Source organism: Schistocerca cancellata, chromosome 4, assembly GCF_023864275.1.
Source record: "Schistocerca cancellata isolate TAMUIC-IGC-003103 chromosome 4, iqSchCanc2.1, whole genome shotgun sequence".
Taxonomy (NCBI): Eukaryota; Metazoa; Arthropoda; class Insecta; order Orthoptera; family Acrididae; genus Schistocerca; species Schistocerca cancellata.
Genome location: NC_064629.1, coordinates 859,406,815 through 859,426,331, shown reverse-complemented (window position 1 = coordinate 859,426,331; position 19,517 = coordinate 859,406,815). Strand labels below are relative to the sequence as shown.

Here is a 19,517-nt window from a genome sequence, read left to right as displayed (position 1 = left end):
CAGAACTTGAAGGACTTCAAGATAAAGCTAATTACTGAAATAATTTTGTTCACTGATTACATACATAACACTGAGGCATGGCTTGTTTTTATTATTTTTGTTGCTATTAGACAATGCAGCCTTGAAACTGATTATGACTGGATCAAGGAAAAAAGTTCCTGACAGTCTGTTTTGAAGTTGTAGTGCATGTCTGTTAACTTTTTTTGTGGCTTTACTTGCTTCTCCCTCAGTCCCATATTTGAACAGCTTCTCTTTATCTTCATCCATTGAGGATAGATTTTTACTGTAAATCTTTTATTTTTTAATATGACTAATTCTGTAAGCTAAATTATGATTTTACATTGATCACAAAAATTAACATGCACAAGACACACCTCAGACCTGCATGACAGTTGCTTTTCTGAATTTGTGTTCTCATTCTGTTTGTATAGCTGAGTACATAATTTATAGAGCTTTAGAATTTTTGTGAGCTTTTGTTAAAATGCTTTTCATCTCCTTTTTTAATCTCTCCTTTTTGATTTGCGTTGCTTACTTGTATGTGTATTATTTTGTATAGAATGCAGTGCGACACAACCTGTCTCTCCACAAATGTTTCATGAGGGTGGAGAACGTGAAGGGAGCCGTATGGACTGTGGATGAAGTGGAATTTTACAAACGCCGGTCACAGCGATGCACTACAGGGTACGTCTACTCAGAGCTGAGCTGGACACGCAAGTTGGTCTCGGACTACTTTAGTCTCTAGCTCCTTCTAGCAAACATTTGGATTTGAATTTTTTCCCATTTTTTCCATTCTTGTCTTATTCCATTTCTGTGTTTTATTGTGTGTTTTCCACTTTCTTTCTCTCTCTTTCTCGCTTGTATCTGTGTGTGCGTAACCAGCATGAGGAAGCATTAACGAGGACTAACGACGTGTGTGAGGCGAACAGGGTGGACGGGCGATGGAAGGTATTTCAAATCGAACATGTCTTGCTCAGAAGGCAGCTAGAAGAGAGACTTTACGATTTTCTCAACTTTTTTTCTCTTTAACTTTGTCTTTTACTCTCTTTTCTCTTTCTTGGTGGTCTGTGTATACAGAACGCGATCCGCACCAATCTGTCACTGCACAAGTGTTTTGTGCGCTATGAAGACGACTTTGGCTCCTTCTGGATGGTGGATGATGCGGAGTTTGTCAAGCGACGCCATCTTTCTCGTGGTCGTCCCCGGAAATATGACCCCACCCCATCACCCACTCCACCCCACCTCTCCGCCGCACAGTAAGCACTGACTTTTTGCAAACTTTGCTGCTGCTGCTGCTGTTCTAGCTTTAGTCTTGATGTTTATGAGCCACATGACTACAAGGACAGAAGTGGTTATAGCCAGGTATCCCTTAACACATGGTAAACAAAAAATCTAAATTAACACCTACTGGGATACTCCCAGTTTTCAGAATGCAGTCAAAGATCAGTTACTTACTGTTACATCTAATTCAATCAATATTAGTTCTTGTTTGTGTCAAATCACATTGCATTGATCAATAACACAAGTTTAGAATAACAGCAAAAAATATGTAAGTATGTAATACAAAGGTAATACTATCACACACATGTTACTACAGATGCACGGGTGAGTGCTCCACACACACACACACACACACACACACACACACACACACACACACACACACACACACACTGCAATCTCGCATTAATACATAATGCAAAATAACTGCTGAGAAATTAGTACATTAAATGAATCTATTTATCAGTAACTACCACAGAAAAGCAACTACAGGGACTAACTGGCAGCAGAAGTGTATTTTGGTTTAATGAACTGCAGCAGGTAAATAGATGTCTGATTATGGTAAGCAACAGTAACAAAAGTATGGATAAAACTTTACCTCACATTAGCTGAAGTTGGTCTGTAAAATAAGTGATGCTAATATGTAGCACTTAGAGTTGTAATTTAGTTGCTGCATGGTCTTTGGACAGAAAACCAAGTCATGTGCATGAAACGTAAATGCCTGATGTGGAAACAAAAAAAAAAACCTATAACATCCTTTTGTCTACTTCATAGGACCACTAGTTCCTGACAGATTACAGTTTAGAATCTGTAAATAACCTTTCATACTAGCAGAGAGTTGAACAAATATAACAAAAAATTGCCCCTTTTTTATTACTCTTAAAGATTTCAAGTAACTGGTTTCCCAACGGGATGAATAAATTGTGGATGACTGCTATTAAAGAAATAAACAAATTTCCCATGATGAAATATTAGGGATAGTCTGAGTAAAGCAATGCACATTCTCCAAGTTTTCTATTATCCCATTTGTTTCCTCCAGTTCATTATATTTGGTAGGACACATGACTCAGTGTTAAAATTTCTATGGACAAACAGTTATGTTATAAAATTCTTCTACTTAGCAAACAAGTTTTTCTTGTGATCCAGTTGACATTTTGGAGCCATTTGACCTACCTGACATTTTGTCACATATAACTTTAGATTGTCATTATATCTGAAAATGGAACAATTTTTCCAGATGCTTGCATGAGCATAGTTTAATGATTCATTCATTTTCTGTTTTTAGAGCACACAGACACAAGTTGTGAAATGATAATTGGCTGCCTCTTATAATCTAATCCAAACAGATGTATCAATATTTACATATGAAGAAAGATGTTTTACAAGTACAACTATATTATTGGTGTTACACCTTCTGTGCACTTAAAATCATGAAATTTGTTACATCAGTAAAGTGATGGACCATGTCCACTTTGATCATATTCATTTAGTCTCCCATAGTTATATTGAATCTCTTACAGATGAAGCTGAGAGTGTGAAGAGTCTAAACCAAATTAATTTTTTTACCTTCAGAATTAAGGATATTTCATCCACAAAACAGCATGTGTGCATGTGTTTCCATTATCTAAGTCGTTGAGAAAGAGCTGATGAATCTCGTACCACTTCCTTCTTCTCCTTATCTTCTTCTTCTTCTGCTTTTTCTATCTCTTCCATCTCCTCTTCTGCTGAAAAGGAAAACTGTTGCATCAGTCAAATAACCTGGTCCAGAAAACTACCTGATATTTCCATTAAATCAATATGGGATTTATTTAGGCACATGTGTGTTTAATCTCCTTACTATATGGACTGAGTGCTTCGAATACTGTGTTATCAAGGCAGATTGTGGACAAGAGATAGTTACTTGTCCCAAAGGCCATATTCACGATAAACTTTACATTGTGGAAACTGCCAGTTGCTGTACACCCTCCTTAAAAATGTTGATGTTTAATTTACTATTGGTACACACTTGTATTGAAGAATCCACCAGGAGTACAGAAGATCTTATTAAGGAGAAGTTGTTTTAATTGGCACTTGTTGTTGTCTGTCAGACATTCTATTTTCAGGAGTAGAGTGTCAAAGAATTTTATATTTGTATCTTCAAGAGGAATGTGTCAAAACCCAAGGCATATTCAAAATCCGTTTTCTTCATACAATGAATAATTTTTCCTCGGTTGAGGTCTTACCCCAGTTTATTATTCTATATAAAATCAATGAATGAAAACATCCTAAAATGTCAGCTTACTGATTTCTATGTCCCTAAAGCTGGCAATTATTTTTACAGTAAAAGTAGCTGAATCTAAACGTTTTACCAGGTATGCTATACAGTTTTTCCTGTTTAACTTACATCAGTATTCACACCCATAAACTTATACTCTGCCTTGTTTATAATTTCTCCCTGATTCAGTAGATTAATTAGAGGTGGAGTATTTTGAACAGAATGAAAACGGGTTATCTGTGGTTTTTCACTGCTTAAAGGTAGTCCGTTTGTGTAGAAACCAGTTAGTAGTTTTCAAAAAGTGTATCATTTACTACATGTTCTTATGAAAAGATCTTGGGTTTCTGGTCAGTTGGGCCAGTTGGCAGTGTTGAGATACGTTGACATCTCAGTACCATTCTCATCATCTTTGTGAGAATAATGAGTATGATAACTGTCAAAACATCTCAGTATACAAACACTGCCGGCTGGCTGGAAACCCACAGTATTTTAAAATTACCACATAGTTGGAAATCCGAGGGTTTTTCATCAGTAGTACACATTTGGAATGTCTGCATTCTCATATTTACTAATTCTTCTGTTGTTGCATCTTTATCTAGTTTGACAAAAATACTTGTTCCATCTTCAAACTAACAAATTCTTTTTCTTGTATCAAACTAACACATAGCACATATTGTCATAGGCTCTTGATTCAAACCTGGATGGTAATTTATCTCAATGCAGATAATGTAGTGTCACCCATATTACTTGAACACACTAGCAAGTCATTCAGCATCCTGTTTCTTTCCAAGCCAGACACATGCCGAAACATGTTTTCATACAAACAGTAACTTCTCTGACAGTAGGAATGAAATTCATTTAATATATCACAGAAGTGATCAATTACTGATGTACTATCTTTTTAAATATTTATTACCTTTGTTGGGTAACACATGCTATTACTGCACAGGCGGGGGGGGGGGGGGGGGGGGGGGTTAAAATAACTAAATACTTTAGCTTCTCAGACTTTTTCAGAAAGTGGTGTAATGAGAGAAACTAACCAGTGGATACTAATATCTGTGGAGTCCCCTCTTCTTATAGAGACACACAGGTGTGGCATGCATCATAACTTGATGAAACTCCCTACTTTCAAAATTAATCTTTCATTGTTGAAGGACAATACCGTCTCACAGTGACCTCTTCCTTTAATAATAATATTTCGTGCTTATTTTATGATTGAGGAAAAATTACTCTTGTATTTTAATATTACATGAGTTGATAAGATGATTTAATAAAGATTAGGGAATGCAAGACTTTTTTATATCTGACACTGTATTATTTTAAGAACACATGATTATCAACTGCAATAGTAAGAAGACCAGTCAACAGGTACAGAGCAATGCATAAAACTACAGAAAGCAGCTCTTAACCAAAACATGCCTAATTACTTCAGTGGCAATGTGTGGCACCCTGAATAACAATGCTACCCATTGCATGATCTCTTCCTGAAATGTAATAAATTTTAGTTATATATTAACACTCAGTGACACAAAAATTACTGTCCAAACACTTACCAGTCTTGATGACTCAAAAGTCAAAAATAGAATTCATAAAGCGAAATCCATATGGTGAAATGAAGTTTTTATACGTTGATTTGCAGTTCATAATCTAGGGACAATGGAATTCTGCAATTATTTTATTGGTGTACTCTTTAAATATCATGTTATCAACACTATTTGGGTTGCAAGGTACCTTAAATCTCTCAAATTCAGCATATTCTCAATGTCCTATGGCATTCTTGTCAAGTTTCATACAAAATTTGTAAGTAAATTGACGTCACTTTTAGTCATATTTTATTACAGATTCCATGAAAATTTCTTAATAATTGGAAGTATATGCCAGTCACACACACATGTAAACGGTACCAAAAATTTTTGAAGGGTAATTGCCTACCTTTGGGAAAAAGTATCTGCTGTATTGGAATTAGCACTGTTTCCAGGAACACTGATAGCGTGAAACCTAAGATGCACTCTTCACAACCATGTACCACATTGCTAACTGTTTGATACACAAAATTCAGCATAAGGTATGCATCTGCACACACAAACATAATTCCAGTGATGCCACAATAAAGTACAATAGGGTCACTACAGTTCATGTAACATGTTAGTGACTCACCAGGCAGCAATTTAAACTATTTGGAGTTCATACCATATAAAGATTTGGAATTAAAAATATCTATCAATACAATTTCAAACTGCAGTTCACTTATAATTATGCTGACTATGAAATACATAGCACATGTACAGCAGATACTGGAATACTTTTAAATTATATGTGAACCGCACCAGATAAAATAACAGTGTCATCAGAATTTTACTAGATTTTTGAAAATTTTCGTAATGACAAGGACAATAAATTGATTATTTAATTGTTATGCTTCTGAGACTGGCATCAAGTACTTGTCTTATTACAAAATATTTAAGAGTTCAGTTCACTGCACATTATGAAAATACAGCATTTTATTGAAGGACATCAAATGTATCTGCATAGAACCTGCATTGTTTGATTAAAACCACAGACTTTGAAATGTGACTAAATTGTGGTGTCATATAGTTTTCATCCTTCATCATCTTGTCACTGAGCTCTGTATGTCGTGCACATCAAATTTAAGAACCCTGTAACCTAGTTTGTTTTCCATCACTCTCCAGCTTTCTCACTTAAGAAATGTTACCCATTTTAGTTTACAAAGGTTATCAAACATCTTAATTTGGATGTTCAAATCAAAACTGTACCCAACTATTCCTGAAATTTGATTCATCATATTGTTTTAGAATTATGACACTATTATTATTATTGTTGGTCTATGTAAATTCTGTTTCTTTGTATTGTTACGTGCAAGTACTTACTTCCCATGATCGTCAGTATATAAACTTCTGTCATTTCTGTGGGAGAAATACGACAGTGGACTTCACAAAATCAAGAACCATCCATCTTTGTCTGTACTTGGCATTTTATCTTATTGCTTACCTTCTCAAAGGTCATACCTCACTTATTTTGTTACTTTCTTTCTTGCCCGATATGCTTTAACTATCTTTCAATGTAACTCAGTTTGTTAGAATGGTATTATTGTCACCTCATTCACTATCCTTTCTGTATATTTATTAAGTTCTTTTCTCATAAATTTTATTTTACTGCCTAGCTTCTCAATCCTGAATGTTCGAAGAGCAGCCCTTAAAAACTATCATTAAGTTTTACTTTCCTATTTTATCAAAATTTTAATTGTGAAATGACAGTCTCTATAATAAACAACTGGTAGTACTTTTGCATGTGGAGTGGTGTCTCACAATATTTTGTATTGAGTGACACAAATATTTCCAATATTCCAATAACTGCTATAGCTCTCTCTTGATGCTTCTAGTGTGAGAACATAACACATTCAGAGAAAACATTATCACCCTTGTTGGGACAAACTTACATCACTTCCAAAAGTAGCACATTGAGTAAGATGACATAGAGTTTAAGGTACCGGATTCACTTTGCGACAATCCAGCCATAAATATTTAGGTATTATGGTTTTCCTTAATTGTTTAAAGAAAAGATCTTGATGGTTCCTTTGGAAAGGACAGTCTAATTTCCTTTCCCATCCTTCATCCTTCTTCTATCCATGCTTGTACTTCATCACTAATGGCTGTCTTGAAATGTTAAAACTCAAATCTTTTTAACTTCCATGAATTTTCATCCACATGCTCTCTTTTTTACTCTTTTGCATGCTTCTGTGAAATTTGCTCCATGCTTTCTAAGAACTCTAATGTTCAGTGCTGCCATTCTCTCTCTCTCTTCTTTTTTTCACTCTTATTGAGCTTTATTGTAGCAGTCTGGTTGCAGTATGCTAAAACATTGTCTGGAAAGTGCCACTATCTTAACTCCTGTAGCTGGAGAATGTACTTGAAAATCTTCATTAGCTTCTAAATGTTGGCTTTAACCTGACCTTTAGTGCATGCTGTGTGTCAGTACTGATGTTGGTGTTGTGAATAATCAAGCATTTACTGGCCTTGACCCATAGCATAGCATTTCACATTCCTCTACAGCTGAATCTGTTGCTTATTTTAATTATTTTTTTGTTATTACATACTTTCCATTGGAATATCAACAGTGTAGGAAAAGATATATTGCTACTGACTGTAAATGAGACACATTAAGTTTGCAGACAGGCACAATTAAAGGACACTTACACAAAGCTTTCGGCCAGAATCTTCATCAGCATAAGAAAAACACATGCCATTCATACACACAAGCAAGCACACCTCATGCAGACATGACCACCAACTCTGACAGCTCAGGCCAGAATTCTTGCCCCAACTCCCAGAGTTGGTGGTCATGTGTGTGTGAGAAGTGCTTGCTCATGTGCATGAGTGGTGTGTGTTTAACTTTTGTTGATGAAGCTGTAGCTGAAAACTTTGTGTAAATGTCTTTAATTGTGGCTTTCTGCAATTTAATGTGCCTTCCTTAAGGTAAGTACCAATCTTTCTCCTCTTACATTGTTGATATTCATACCAGAAGTTTCCATTGTTAGATACTTTCCATTGGGTAACCTGTAAATATTGTTAACACATGTAACCAAATTATGTAAAGAGCATATTGAAAAATTTTCTCAACATTTTCAACATTGTAGTGATAGCTATAATAATTCAGAATAAAACTTTCTTTTCTTCTTTATAATTTCTATACACACCCATATCGGCACACAGTACAAATATACCAGACAGTTTGTGAAAAATTCACACTCTGCTGCAGAGCAAAAGCTTCACTATAGAAAAAAATTGCAAGGGTGTGGCTAAGCTATTTCTCTGCAGTATCATCTCTTCCAAGAGAGCTATTCTACAAAGATATGCAGGAGAACTTTTGCCAAATATGGAAAGTAGGAGAGGGATGTTGGCAGAATAGAAAGTGTGATGGTGGGTTATAAAATGCAAGGTGTTCTGGTCCAATATTCTGTTTTAATCTGTCAGGAAGTTTCAGAACAGCACAGTCTCTACTGTGGAGAGAAATATTCATTCTAGAACTTATAGTGAGATTCACACATATGCATGTACTCAAAAGTGACAACATAGTTAATCCTGAGGAATGGGGCTTCTCAGGACGTAATAAGCAGGTGAATATTCTCATGCTGAAAATAAGTTTCATAATTTGTTGCCAAAAGTTTTGTTGATTGTCAGAATATGCAAATAATTCAATCCGTAATAGTTTTCCTGATAATACATGCTTGGGGATATATTGTTTTTACATAAATGTCTATGAGACAATACTACAGATATGTTAAATATTGTTTCTCAGAATGATGAAATTAGCAAAATTCATGCAACATTTATGTAAAGGATTGTGTATGTACAAATTTTATTTGGATTTCTATGAAACTGTTTAGTATTTATTTAGAGAGAGTGACAAGAAGACCTACATGGTCTAAGTAATTTCAAATGAATAACTGTTGTAGAAGAAGACATTATTAAACCATAATGATAATTATTTTAAAACATTTATGCTGATAAAATCATACCTTAAAACAAAAAGAACCATTGGGGCAATGAACATGGGAAATTTTGTAAATGGAAACCTACCAAAGAGTGTAAACATCAATTTAATCTTGCATCCTTCTGCGAAATAAAATAAAGATCTCAAATTTAGAATAAAAATCAAAAACAGGAAGGACCTTTAATTCAAGGTTCCATCAAAACTTAAGTAGAAGAAACTATTGTTGATCACAATGAGAGCATCAAAAGTAAATAGAAATATTTCAGAGTGATGCATCATAAATGATGGAAGAACCAAGGAATGAGAAACTGACTTGGACTGACAGAAAAGACAGTTTATGTGTTGAGTTGACATAACTGAGCTACCTGTCATGAAAACTGCCTAAGCACAGAACAGAGTCCCAAAAATTCAATAACAACTATTAGTTGCTTTCATAATTTGATATTATGAAGAAACAGCATGTATATGACTTGTCCACCATTAGTGCATCATGTATTACCACCTCCAGATGCATGGCTTTACTGAGAGTCGTCATAATATTTTTATTCCATAAGTGGTTCCTTTCGCATTTTACTAGTACTTAGAGTAACTATCCATCAATCTCCATATGATTAATATACTGCAACCTTCATTCTAGAGTTCTGTTTCACAATTTGGCTTTATAGTTTCTGTCATCAACAGTTTTTGAAATGTTTGTCATTCACATAGAGCATGTGATCATGCCTCATGAGTGACTGAATATGAATAAACATTTTTCACAAAAATAATACAACACTTTCAATTACTGTGTAGCTTTGCAGCCTATTCTATTGTTAATACAAGACCAAAGGGATACATGCATTTGAAGACACAGCTATGTGCAATGTCTCAGCCCACTGCATGGCACCTTCACAGACTAATGAATTTAGATTACATAAATGACAGAACAAGCACTTTTGTAGTGTACTATGCTGTGTAGTAGTTATTTACACATTTTTTAACAGTTAAAAATCATCGCATGTTCTTAGTGATTCGAGGATAACACTTTAAAAAAATCTAAATGTATAGCCAACAGAATTATTTTGTTTTGTATCTAAGGAGAACTTTCTGGTTTCACCAAGAGCATGATATATTTTCATTTCACCAATAAGCTTCTCAGACACTTAACCCATAAGGAAATAGAATTTAGCAGATTAATAGCTTCATAGTAGCCAATAGCTTTTATGACATGGAATACCTAATAGTCAGTCATTAACCATCTCCAGAAATGAGAGTGTCATCATAAAAGGTATATTTTCATGGGAATGGAACTAAAGTACTCTAGAATTTACTTTAATCTACTCTTTTTCCATTTCTCTATTTTCTACATTTCTATAATCTATTTATATTTATCAGTCTTTTCATAGTTAAATTTTTATAAATCTTTCAAATTTATATATTTCACTTTTTTGAAATTTTTTACATTTTACTATTTATCTTTCTCACATATTTTGTTTACATTTTTAAATTCTAACTATCTAGAGAATGTTTCCAAGATAATTTTAAACTTTTTCATTTTTTTTATTTTTTCAAAGTTTTCATTTTTAGAGAAACTTTTCAGGAAGAGAAGATTGATCATCAATGGAAAGGTAGAATAATTACTTGGAAACAATTCTCAGCTGTTTCAAATCACAGTATGATCAAATAAGCAATTTTGTTACATGCACAGTATTATGGCCATCATCAGGGAGTAAGTTATGATTGTCAGTTGATTTGAAACAGTTTTTTTTATTCATTTTATACTTATCAATTATTAAATTGCAAATAAATAATTGTAACTCATTGTGGTGAGTAAAATATTTCCTTTTATCTTTCTTTCTTTTTTACTTAAATTTTTCCTTCTTACAGTTTTAAGAATTAACATAACTGATTTTTTTTGCAGCTTTTCTAAACCAATGTCATCATCATCAATATTTATTATTGCCATAGACCATCAAATATTTCATTATTAATAGTCTTTTTCTTTTGTTCTCTGAAACAATAGGGGTGTGCAGTCAAAAAGTCCCACCCTGATACACAGCCCAACGTTATATGGAGATGCGCTGAATACGAGTCTTCAAGTAAGTATTGTACTTGCCTTGTCTTTCTCTGTTGTTAAACTACTAGGTAAAATTGAAAGAGAAGTAACTGAGATTTCAAATACAAATTATTACAATTATTGGCAAGTAATACAAATTTCTGTATGTTTCAAGAATGTCCAATGCGAGAATTACTCGGAGGTAATGTATAACATTTAACTTCTATTTTACTTCATACATCATGACAGCTACACCTAATATATCGGTACATAGATTACAAATATTTATCAATTAATGCTAGTTGGTAAACCACTTTATTTAAGTTATTTATTTATTCAAGGATTTATTTATTTTTTATTTCTTTATTTATTTTGTGTTCCTGTGATCCATGTTGTGAATATATCACAGGAACGTGTCAGTTTTACAGATTTGTGATGGTATTATGTAGATAGTACTAATCAGTTTCATATTAAACTATCTACAGCTTAGGTTCTATTACAGAGAAATAAATTTTGCAGTTAAATAAATGTTACAGAAAAATAAATATTATAGAAAATAAAAATACAGAAAATATGTTGTAGAAAAATAAATAGACAGGATCGCAAATAAAACTTAAACTGAGGAAGGGCACTTTTATAATTGTAACAGTACATAGGTCTCCTTCAGGAAACTTTCATTTATTCCTGGAAAACTTGGATGCCTTGTTGTGCTGTCTGTCAGATAGGGCAAAGCAAATTAATATTTGTGGGGACTTCAATGTTGATTCACTGAAAGAGTGTAATTGGAAGAATGACGTGGAAGTCTTGCTTGGTTCTTTCAATTTGACATCTGTCATTAATTTTCCTACTCGGTAGTAAAGGACAGCAGCACATTGATAGATAACACTTTTATAGGCCAAGATAGGTTTAAAAACATAAATTCTTATCCTGTTGAGAATGGGCTTTCTGATCATGATGCTCAGCTAGTTACAGTATATGACATAGCGCCATTCAGTAATTCAAAACTACCCTCCAAAGTTGTGCGTTCAATTAATGACTCAACAATTAGAAATTTTAGAGAAAATCTTCAGCAGTTAGACTGGGATGAGGTGTACAAGGAACCTGATGCTAATTTAAAATATAACTTATTTCATGATACACTTGTAAGAGAATTTGAAAACTGTTTCCCCAATAAAGTAGTTAAATCTAATTATAAGAAACCATGCAAAAAACCTTGGCTTACTAAAGGAATAAAAATATCTTGTAACCACAAAAGGGAACTGTATCTAACAACAAGAAAGAGCCAAATATTATAAAAACTACTGTGCTACATTAAGAAAGGTTATTAAAAAGTCCAGAAGCATGTGCATCATGTCTGAGATTAATACCTCTGATAACAAAATCAAAACAATTTGGAATATTATTACAAGGGAGACAGGGAAACCAAGATTACAGGATGATGGCATCACCATCAAAGTGAATGGAAACTTGATAAACAACAAGCCGGAAGTCGAAAACATTTTGAATAATCATTTTTTAAATGTTGTAGAGAAAATAGGATCTAAATGTTCATTGGAAGAAGCAAGGCAGTTAATGGAAGAGGCCTTACCCACACCATTTTATACAATTAAAATTCCACCCACCTCTCCTTCTGAAATTAGGAAGATAATAAATTCACTCAAGAATAAAAGCTCACATGGAATTGATGGCATTTCCAGCAGGATGATAAAAGCTTGTTCCCAAGAAATAAGTGGGATTCTTAGCCACATATATAATAGCTCTCTGAAGCAGGGTATTTTCCCAGATAGACTGAAGTATGCCATTGTTAAACCATTGCATAAAAAAGGGGATACATCTGATGTCAACAACTACAGCCCAATCTCTCTTCTGATTGCCTTATCCAAAATTCTTGAAAAAGTAATGTATTGTACAGTAGCTTCACATGTTTGTAAAAATAAAGTTTTAACAGAATGTCAGTTTGGTTTCCAGAAAGGTTTTTCAGTGGAAAATGCTGTATATACTTTCACTAATGAAATATTAAATGCTCTGAGTAACTGGAAGTCACCCGTTGGGATTTTTTGTGGTCTATCAAAGGCTTTTGATTGTGTAAATCATGGAATACTTCTAGATAAGCTCAAGTACTGTGGTATGAATGGGACAGTGCTAAAATTGTTTAAATCACACCTAACTGGAAGAGTGCAGAAAGTTGAAATAAACAGTTCACATAATATGCAAAAAACTGGTGATTTCTAAAACTGGGGAGCAAGGTTTGTTCTTGAGTCCTCTGCTGTTCTTAATATATATTAATGACTTACCATTCTATATTCATGAAGATGCAAAGCTGGTACTTTTTGCCAATGATACAAGTATAGCTATCACACCCAACAGACAAGAATTAACTGGTGAAATTGTAAACAATGTTTTTCAGAAAATCATTAAGTGCTTCTCTGCAAATGGGCTCTCATTAAACTTTGACAAAACATAGTATATACAGTTCCACACAGTAAATAGAATGACACCATTAATAAATATAGACTTCGATCAGAAATCAGAAGCTAAGGTAGAATATTTAAAATTTCTAGGTGTATGCATTGATGAGGGGTTGAACTGGAAAAAACACACTGAGGATCTGCTGAAACGTTTGAGTTCAGCTACTTATGCTATTAGGGTCATTGCAAATTTTGGCGATATTCGTCTGAGTAAATTAGCTTACCATGCCTATTTTCATTCTCTGCTTTCTTATGGCATCATATTCTGGAGTAACTCATCATTGAGTAAAAGAGTGTTCATTGCACAAAAGCGTGTAATCAGAATAATTGCTGGAGCTTATCCAAGATCATCCTGCAGACACTTATTTAAAGAGCTAGAGATCTTCGCTGTAGCCTCACAATATATATAGTCACTTATGAAATTTGTTATTAACAATCCAAACGAATTCAAAAGTAATAGCAGTGTACATGGCTACAACACTAGGAGAAAGGATGATCTTCACTACTCAAGGTTAAATCTGACTTTGGCTCAGAAGGGGGTAAATTATGCTGCCACAAATGCTTTGCTCACTTACCTAATAGCATCAAAAGTCTGACAGATAGCCATATAGCATTTAAAAGGAAATTAAAAGAATTTCTGAATGGCACCCCCACAAAAAAAATATTGTGTCATGTAATATTTTGTGTAATGTAATATCTTCTATAGACACTTTTTATTAACCTGACACATTCCACATGATTACGAAGTGTCGTATTCATGATCTATGGAACAAGTACTAATCTAATCTAATTTAATCTAATCTAGGAATGTATCTGAGAGTTTCAGGTACATTGGTACTATTCATTGTGGTTCAGAACTCTTCTGTGGTGTAAAATGATCCTTGAGGTAGGAACAGCTTTAAGTTTTTTAAACAAGAGCTCATCGTCTATTGAACACTTTATTTGTGAAGGGAGGGCATTAAAAACCGTATTGGCACTAAAGTGGGCATGCTCATAGTGGATACTGTCTTTTCATCTAGTATCATGACTATGATACACAACGTTAGGTTTGAAAAGAGCATTTTTTCCTAATGAAACACATTATGGAGAATATGTATTGTGGAATGCCTGTGAAGATTTCCCATTCCTTGAAAAGATTATTGCATGTGGCTCTGGGCTGGACTCCATTCATGATTCTTATGGCTCTTTTATTTGCACATAGTACTTTTGTAGCATGTTGCTGACTTCCACAGAATATGATTCTGTACACCATAATGGACTGGAAATAGACATAATAAGCTAATTTAATGGTTTCAAATTATTTAGGAATAAAGGAGATGACTTTCTAAAAGGCAGAAGTGCTGTGTCATTGACTAGCGATTTGAATGGCTTTTGTTTGTGTACCTATTGGAGATGAAATGCATCTGCCTTTTGGTGAGTCCTTTATTCCTAAATAATTTGTAATTAGCAACTAGAACTTTCCATACATTGTAATTTAATGGCTTCTATATTTCTATAAGAGCAGTCAATGTGTAAAGCATAAGTTGCAGAATTCAGTCTTTTGCAACCATCCAGGATGTGATTTGACCAGTTCAGTTTGTTATCAGTATGTAAGCCCAGGTATATGAACTATCCATCCTAGATATCTGCTGGTCAGCTATTTTTCCTCCTATTTCTTCATCTTTAGAGGCTGTGTGAAACTGAATATAGTTCATTTTACTGTAATTAACAGGAAGATCATAATTGTTAAACTAGTTAACACAATCCAAAAAACCTTAGTGGCTGACACCTCAAGTTTGTCTGTTGAATTATAATTAAGTAGTGTAGTGTTATCAGCAAAGATGATGAATTTACAGTATTCTCTGCAAATATCTAGATCATTAATAAAAATAATAAAAACTGGAGAGCCCAGAACAGAGCTCTGAGGCACTCCACATGTGGTGGTACTCCATTCTAATAATTTTGAGACATATTTTTGTGTATCCAGTACATCTTTCTGTTTTCCGTTTGAAAGATACAAATCAAGCCACTTCCCTGCTGCACCATTCATACCTGGATATGTAGCTTTGTGTAGGAGTATTTTTTGTAGGTCACAAAATGTTCCAGCCATCTTCATTTTTCTGTTGATGGACACCAAAATGTTGGCAGCAAATGAAAATATTGCATGTTCTTTTGATAACCCCTTCTGAAACACAAACTGACTTTTGCTGATGATATTGGGCTTCCTGAGGAGTTTGACAGTCCTGGCATGCATTAATTTGTTTCTTGTCATGATATTGGATCTCTTATTATCTGTATAAGTTGAAGATATACTTTACGACAGACGATTACAATATTTTTTACAAAGATTTATGGCACATAAGACAAATTACAAATAAAAGGCCTGATTCTCTAGGAATTCTTTTGATGACACTTAAGATAATTGAAACTCCAGAAATTCATCAACAGACTGGAAACAGTGCTGGATCAGGAAACTAAACAAATTCCTTCTCAATGGGATTTTTTACCTATACGCTTCATACTACCATAGCATTAACAACTCAGTCTGTGCATTGTGAAGTAAGCAATACCCCAAGTACACTTCATTGCATTATTCAGATAAATGGAGATTTTTATCTACATATGAAGTTGTTTGTAGACAATACATGTGGGATAGGCAGCATTTCTGATTCTATTGAAATTAGTTTCGTAGCTGTGAGTGGTGTTAATTATATCTTGATTGTTCCCTTTTTTACTGTGTGTGTTCTCTTCTACTGTGACCCCCCTCCTCCCCTCCCCAGAAATTCTACCATAAAAAATAAATGAGTTTATAAGAATATAGCATACAGTTTTCATGATGTCACATTATACCTTAAACTAAACACTCTCAAAGCTTAGTTGAGTCTACTGTTTTGCTCAGTAGTACACAGCTGTGAATATTCAACTGTATAGTGTTATCTATCCAGTTCCCAAGGAATTTAGTTTCACTGGTCAGTTCAATACCTGTTGATTGTATATCTATACTGTGTGATTATTTAAGATGACAAAAGATCAAGTCAAATATATCAACAAAAATAACCAGTTTTTCAAAATATAATGTAATTTGGTAGATACAAAATCTACTCACCAAGTGGTGGCAGGAAAACAGACACACATATGAAGGTTAAGGAAATTTGCAAGCTTTTGGAGCCAGTAGCTCCTTCTTCTGGCAGAAGGGTTGAAGGGTAAGGAAGAAGGATGAAGCAAAAGGACTGACAATGCTTAGAAAATGGCGAGAATTTGGAAAAGTCACCCAGAACCTCTAGTCAAAGGAAGCTTACTGGACAGGATAAAAAGGAATGAGTGATTGTTGGGGATTGCACCAGATGAAATATCACCCAATGCAGTCCCCAACAATCAGTCTTTCCTTCCCATCCTGTCCAGTAAGTCTCCTCTAACCCAGGGTTCTGGTTGAATTTTCTAAACTCTCCCCATTTTCTATGCCTTTCCAGTCATTTTTCTTCATCCCTATTCCATCCCCTTCAACCCTTCTGTCACAAGAAGGAGCCACTGGCTGTGAAAGCTTGAAAATTTGTTCAACTTTTATATGTGCATGTTCTCCTGCTGCTGCATGGTGGCTAAATTTTGTACCTATTGAGTTACATCCAATTTTCAACATGGTTAGATCAGGTGTTTTGGTCATATTAAGCCAAACATGTTATCATAGAAGTAATACAATGGTCTTTTACACCTTTTCTGAATTATGTTGTGAATAGGATTATTTTTGGTGGTTGGGGTACCTGTTCCAGCCAAAATATTGGAAAGATTGTTTCAGCACACTTTTACTGCTGTTGACTTGCTTAGCTGTCATCTGCTGTGAAGAAACCTTATGAGAGAGTGTGTTTGTATTTTCAAAAAATAGCATAGGTACTGTTGATGGCAGGTTTTCAATGAAAAAATTAATAAATAGAACGAAGAGGAGGTAACATGGGGCTGAGTCATGTAGGATGAATGACATTTTGTCTCACAGACTTGTTCTTCCTACATTGACTTTATTTCTACCAGCTGCTTCCGCCGTGTACATAGGACTGAAACCATTCTCTGGAGCATCTAGTTTTACAAGTGACCAGTTAGCATAAGAAGACAGAATAATGTACAAAACAAAAGACTAAACCCTAGAAGCATTGTGTTTCTCACTGAATGCATGTAGCATGTGGTCAATAAAGGAAAGGAAATCTTCTTTAACAGTTTTACTTTTTCTATAAAAGTCATGCCGTTGTGCTGTTAATAAGGAACTCTATCAAGGGAAGTCTTATTCATGTGCACATGAGTTTTCCCTATTACTTTTCATTCATTTGCAAGGGATAACGAACAGCCTTGCAATTTTTAAATAGTTCCAGGTACCTGTTAGTTCTCTAGGAAGAGATTGTTATATTGTGTGACACATTTGTATTTCACTGTCAGTCATTTTCTTTAAGTGCCTTGGTATCTCACTGATACCAGATAAGAGAGAAGCTTTAATATTTCTAATAATTTTGAGAACCTCCTTCAAAGTTTCAGGCATTAACAAAAACAATTCTCTATATCTGGTAGGATTTTTCTGATGGAGAGTGGTGAGTTGGAAGATGCTAGCTATATCTGGTAGGATTTTTCTGATGGAGAGTGGCGAGTTGGAAGGTGCTAGCTATATCTGGACAGTGTTTGTTACATGCTTCATACGCTAGATCTGAATAGTGTTTATCAGATGTTTCATACACATGTTATCTATAGTTTTATGACGTCTACAATTGAAAAATTTTAATGTTTTCTGCTTGGTGTCAATGTGTTTGACAATATGCAATATGGCTTTCCTTTAGGAATTTAAATCTTTGATGGATATCTTATTTGCTCATTATTTTATTGTAGATATTATTTTATAAAGGACTGTCTTATGTAATTTGAAATTTATTCAGTCCATAAACAAAATACATTGTATGGATCAGGTAAAAATTATATCCCATACACTGACAAGCATCCATTGTTTACTAAATAGCATTTAGTAAATTATGATTTGTACTATAAAATACTCTAGGCCTACTTCATATTACATTACAATTATGTTTACATCATTTATGGTATATGAACAGATATGTGTAAGTTAAATCTCTTTTCGTTGCTGTAATAGCATTGCAATTTGTCTTAAACTATACTACAAATAAAATAACTTATACTAGAGTAACAGTTTTCCATCAAAGTGTTGACAGATTAAAAAAATAGGTTTATTGTTTAGCTCTCTTATGTGTGAAGGGAGTTTCTCTAGGGATCGTGGTCCCACATATGATGACTTTGATTTGTATTTCATAGTGTAGTGTATGGGTTCATGGAAGAAATTCTTTTCCTTGTCTCTTGGTTGTGATGTGTCTTGTTATTTTGAGTACTGGGGCTAATTTGAATTTTGTCCCGCATAGGAGCTTGTGGACAGGGTGTTACAAAAAGATACAGCCAAACTTTCAGGAAACATTCCTCACACACAAATAAAGAAAAGATGTTATGTGGACATGTGTCCGGAAACGCTTACTTTCCATGTTAGAGCTCATTTTATTACTTCTCTTCAAATCACATTAATCATGGAATGGAAACACACAGCAACAGAATGTACCAGGGTGACTTCAAACACTTTGTTACAGGAAATGTTCAAAACGTAATCCGTTAGCAAGGATACATGCATCCACCCTCCGTCGCATGGAATCCCTGATGCGCTGATGCAGCCCTGGAGAAAGGTGTATTGTATCACAGCCATCCACAATACAACCACGAAGAGTCTCTATATTTGGTACCGGGGTTGCATAGACAAGAGCTTTCAAATGCCCCCATTAATGAAAGTCAAGAGGGTTGAGGTCAGGAGAGCGTGGAGGCCATGGAATTGGTCTGCCTCTACCAGTCCATCGGTCACCGAATCTGTTGTTGAGAAGCGTACGAACACTTCGACTGAAATGTGCAGGAGCTCCATCGTGCATGAACCACATGTTGTGTCGTACTTGTATAGGCACATGTT

General features: G+C 34.5%; 1 protein-coding gene across 1 annotated transcript in view; it reads left to right on the top strand.

Moving 5' to 3' along the window:
• Positions 1–19,517, top strand: part of LOC126184990 (forkhead box protein P1-like) — a 224,997-nt gene that overhangs the window by 127,791 nt on the left and 77,689 nt on the right. Inside the window, exons 11-13 of the mRNA XM_049927700.1 lie at positions 1,075–1,253; positions 11,046–11,121; positions 11,254–11,280. Of these exons, the coding sequence (XP_049783657.1) occupies positions 1,075–1,253; positions 11,046–11,121; positions 11,254–11,280 (282 nt within the window). The remainder of the gene's footprint in view (positions 1–1,074; positions 1,254–11,045; positions 11,122–11,253; positions 11,281–19,517) is intronic.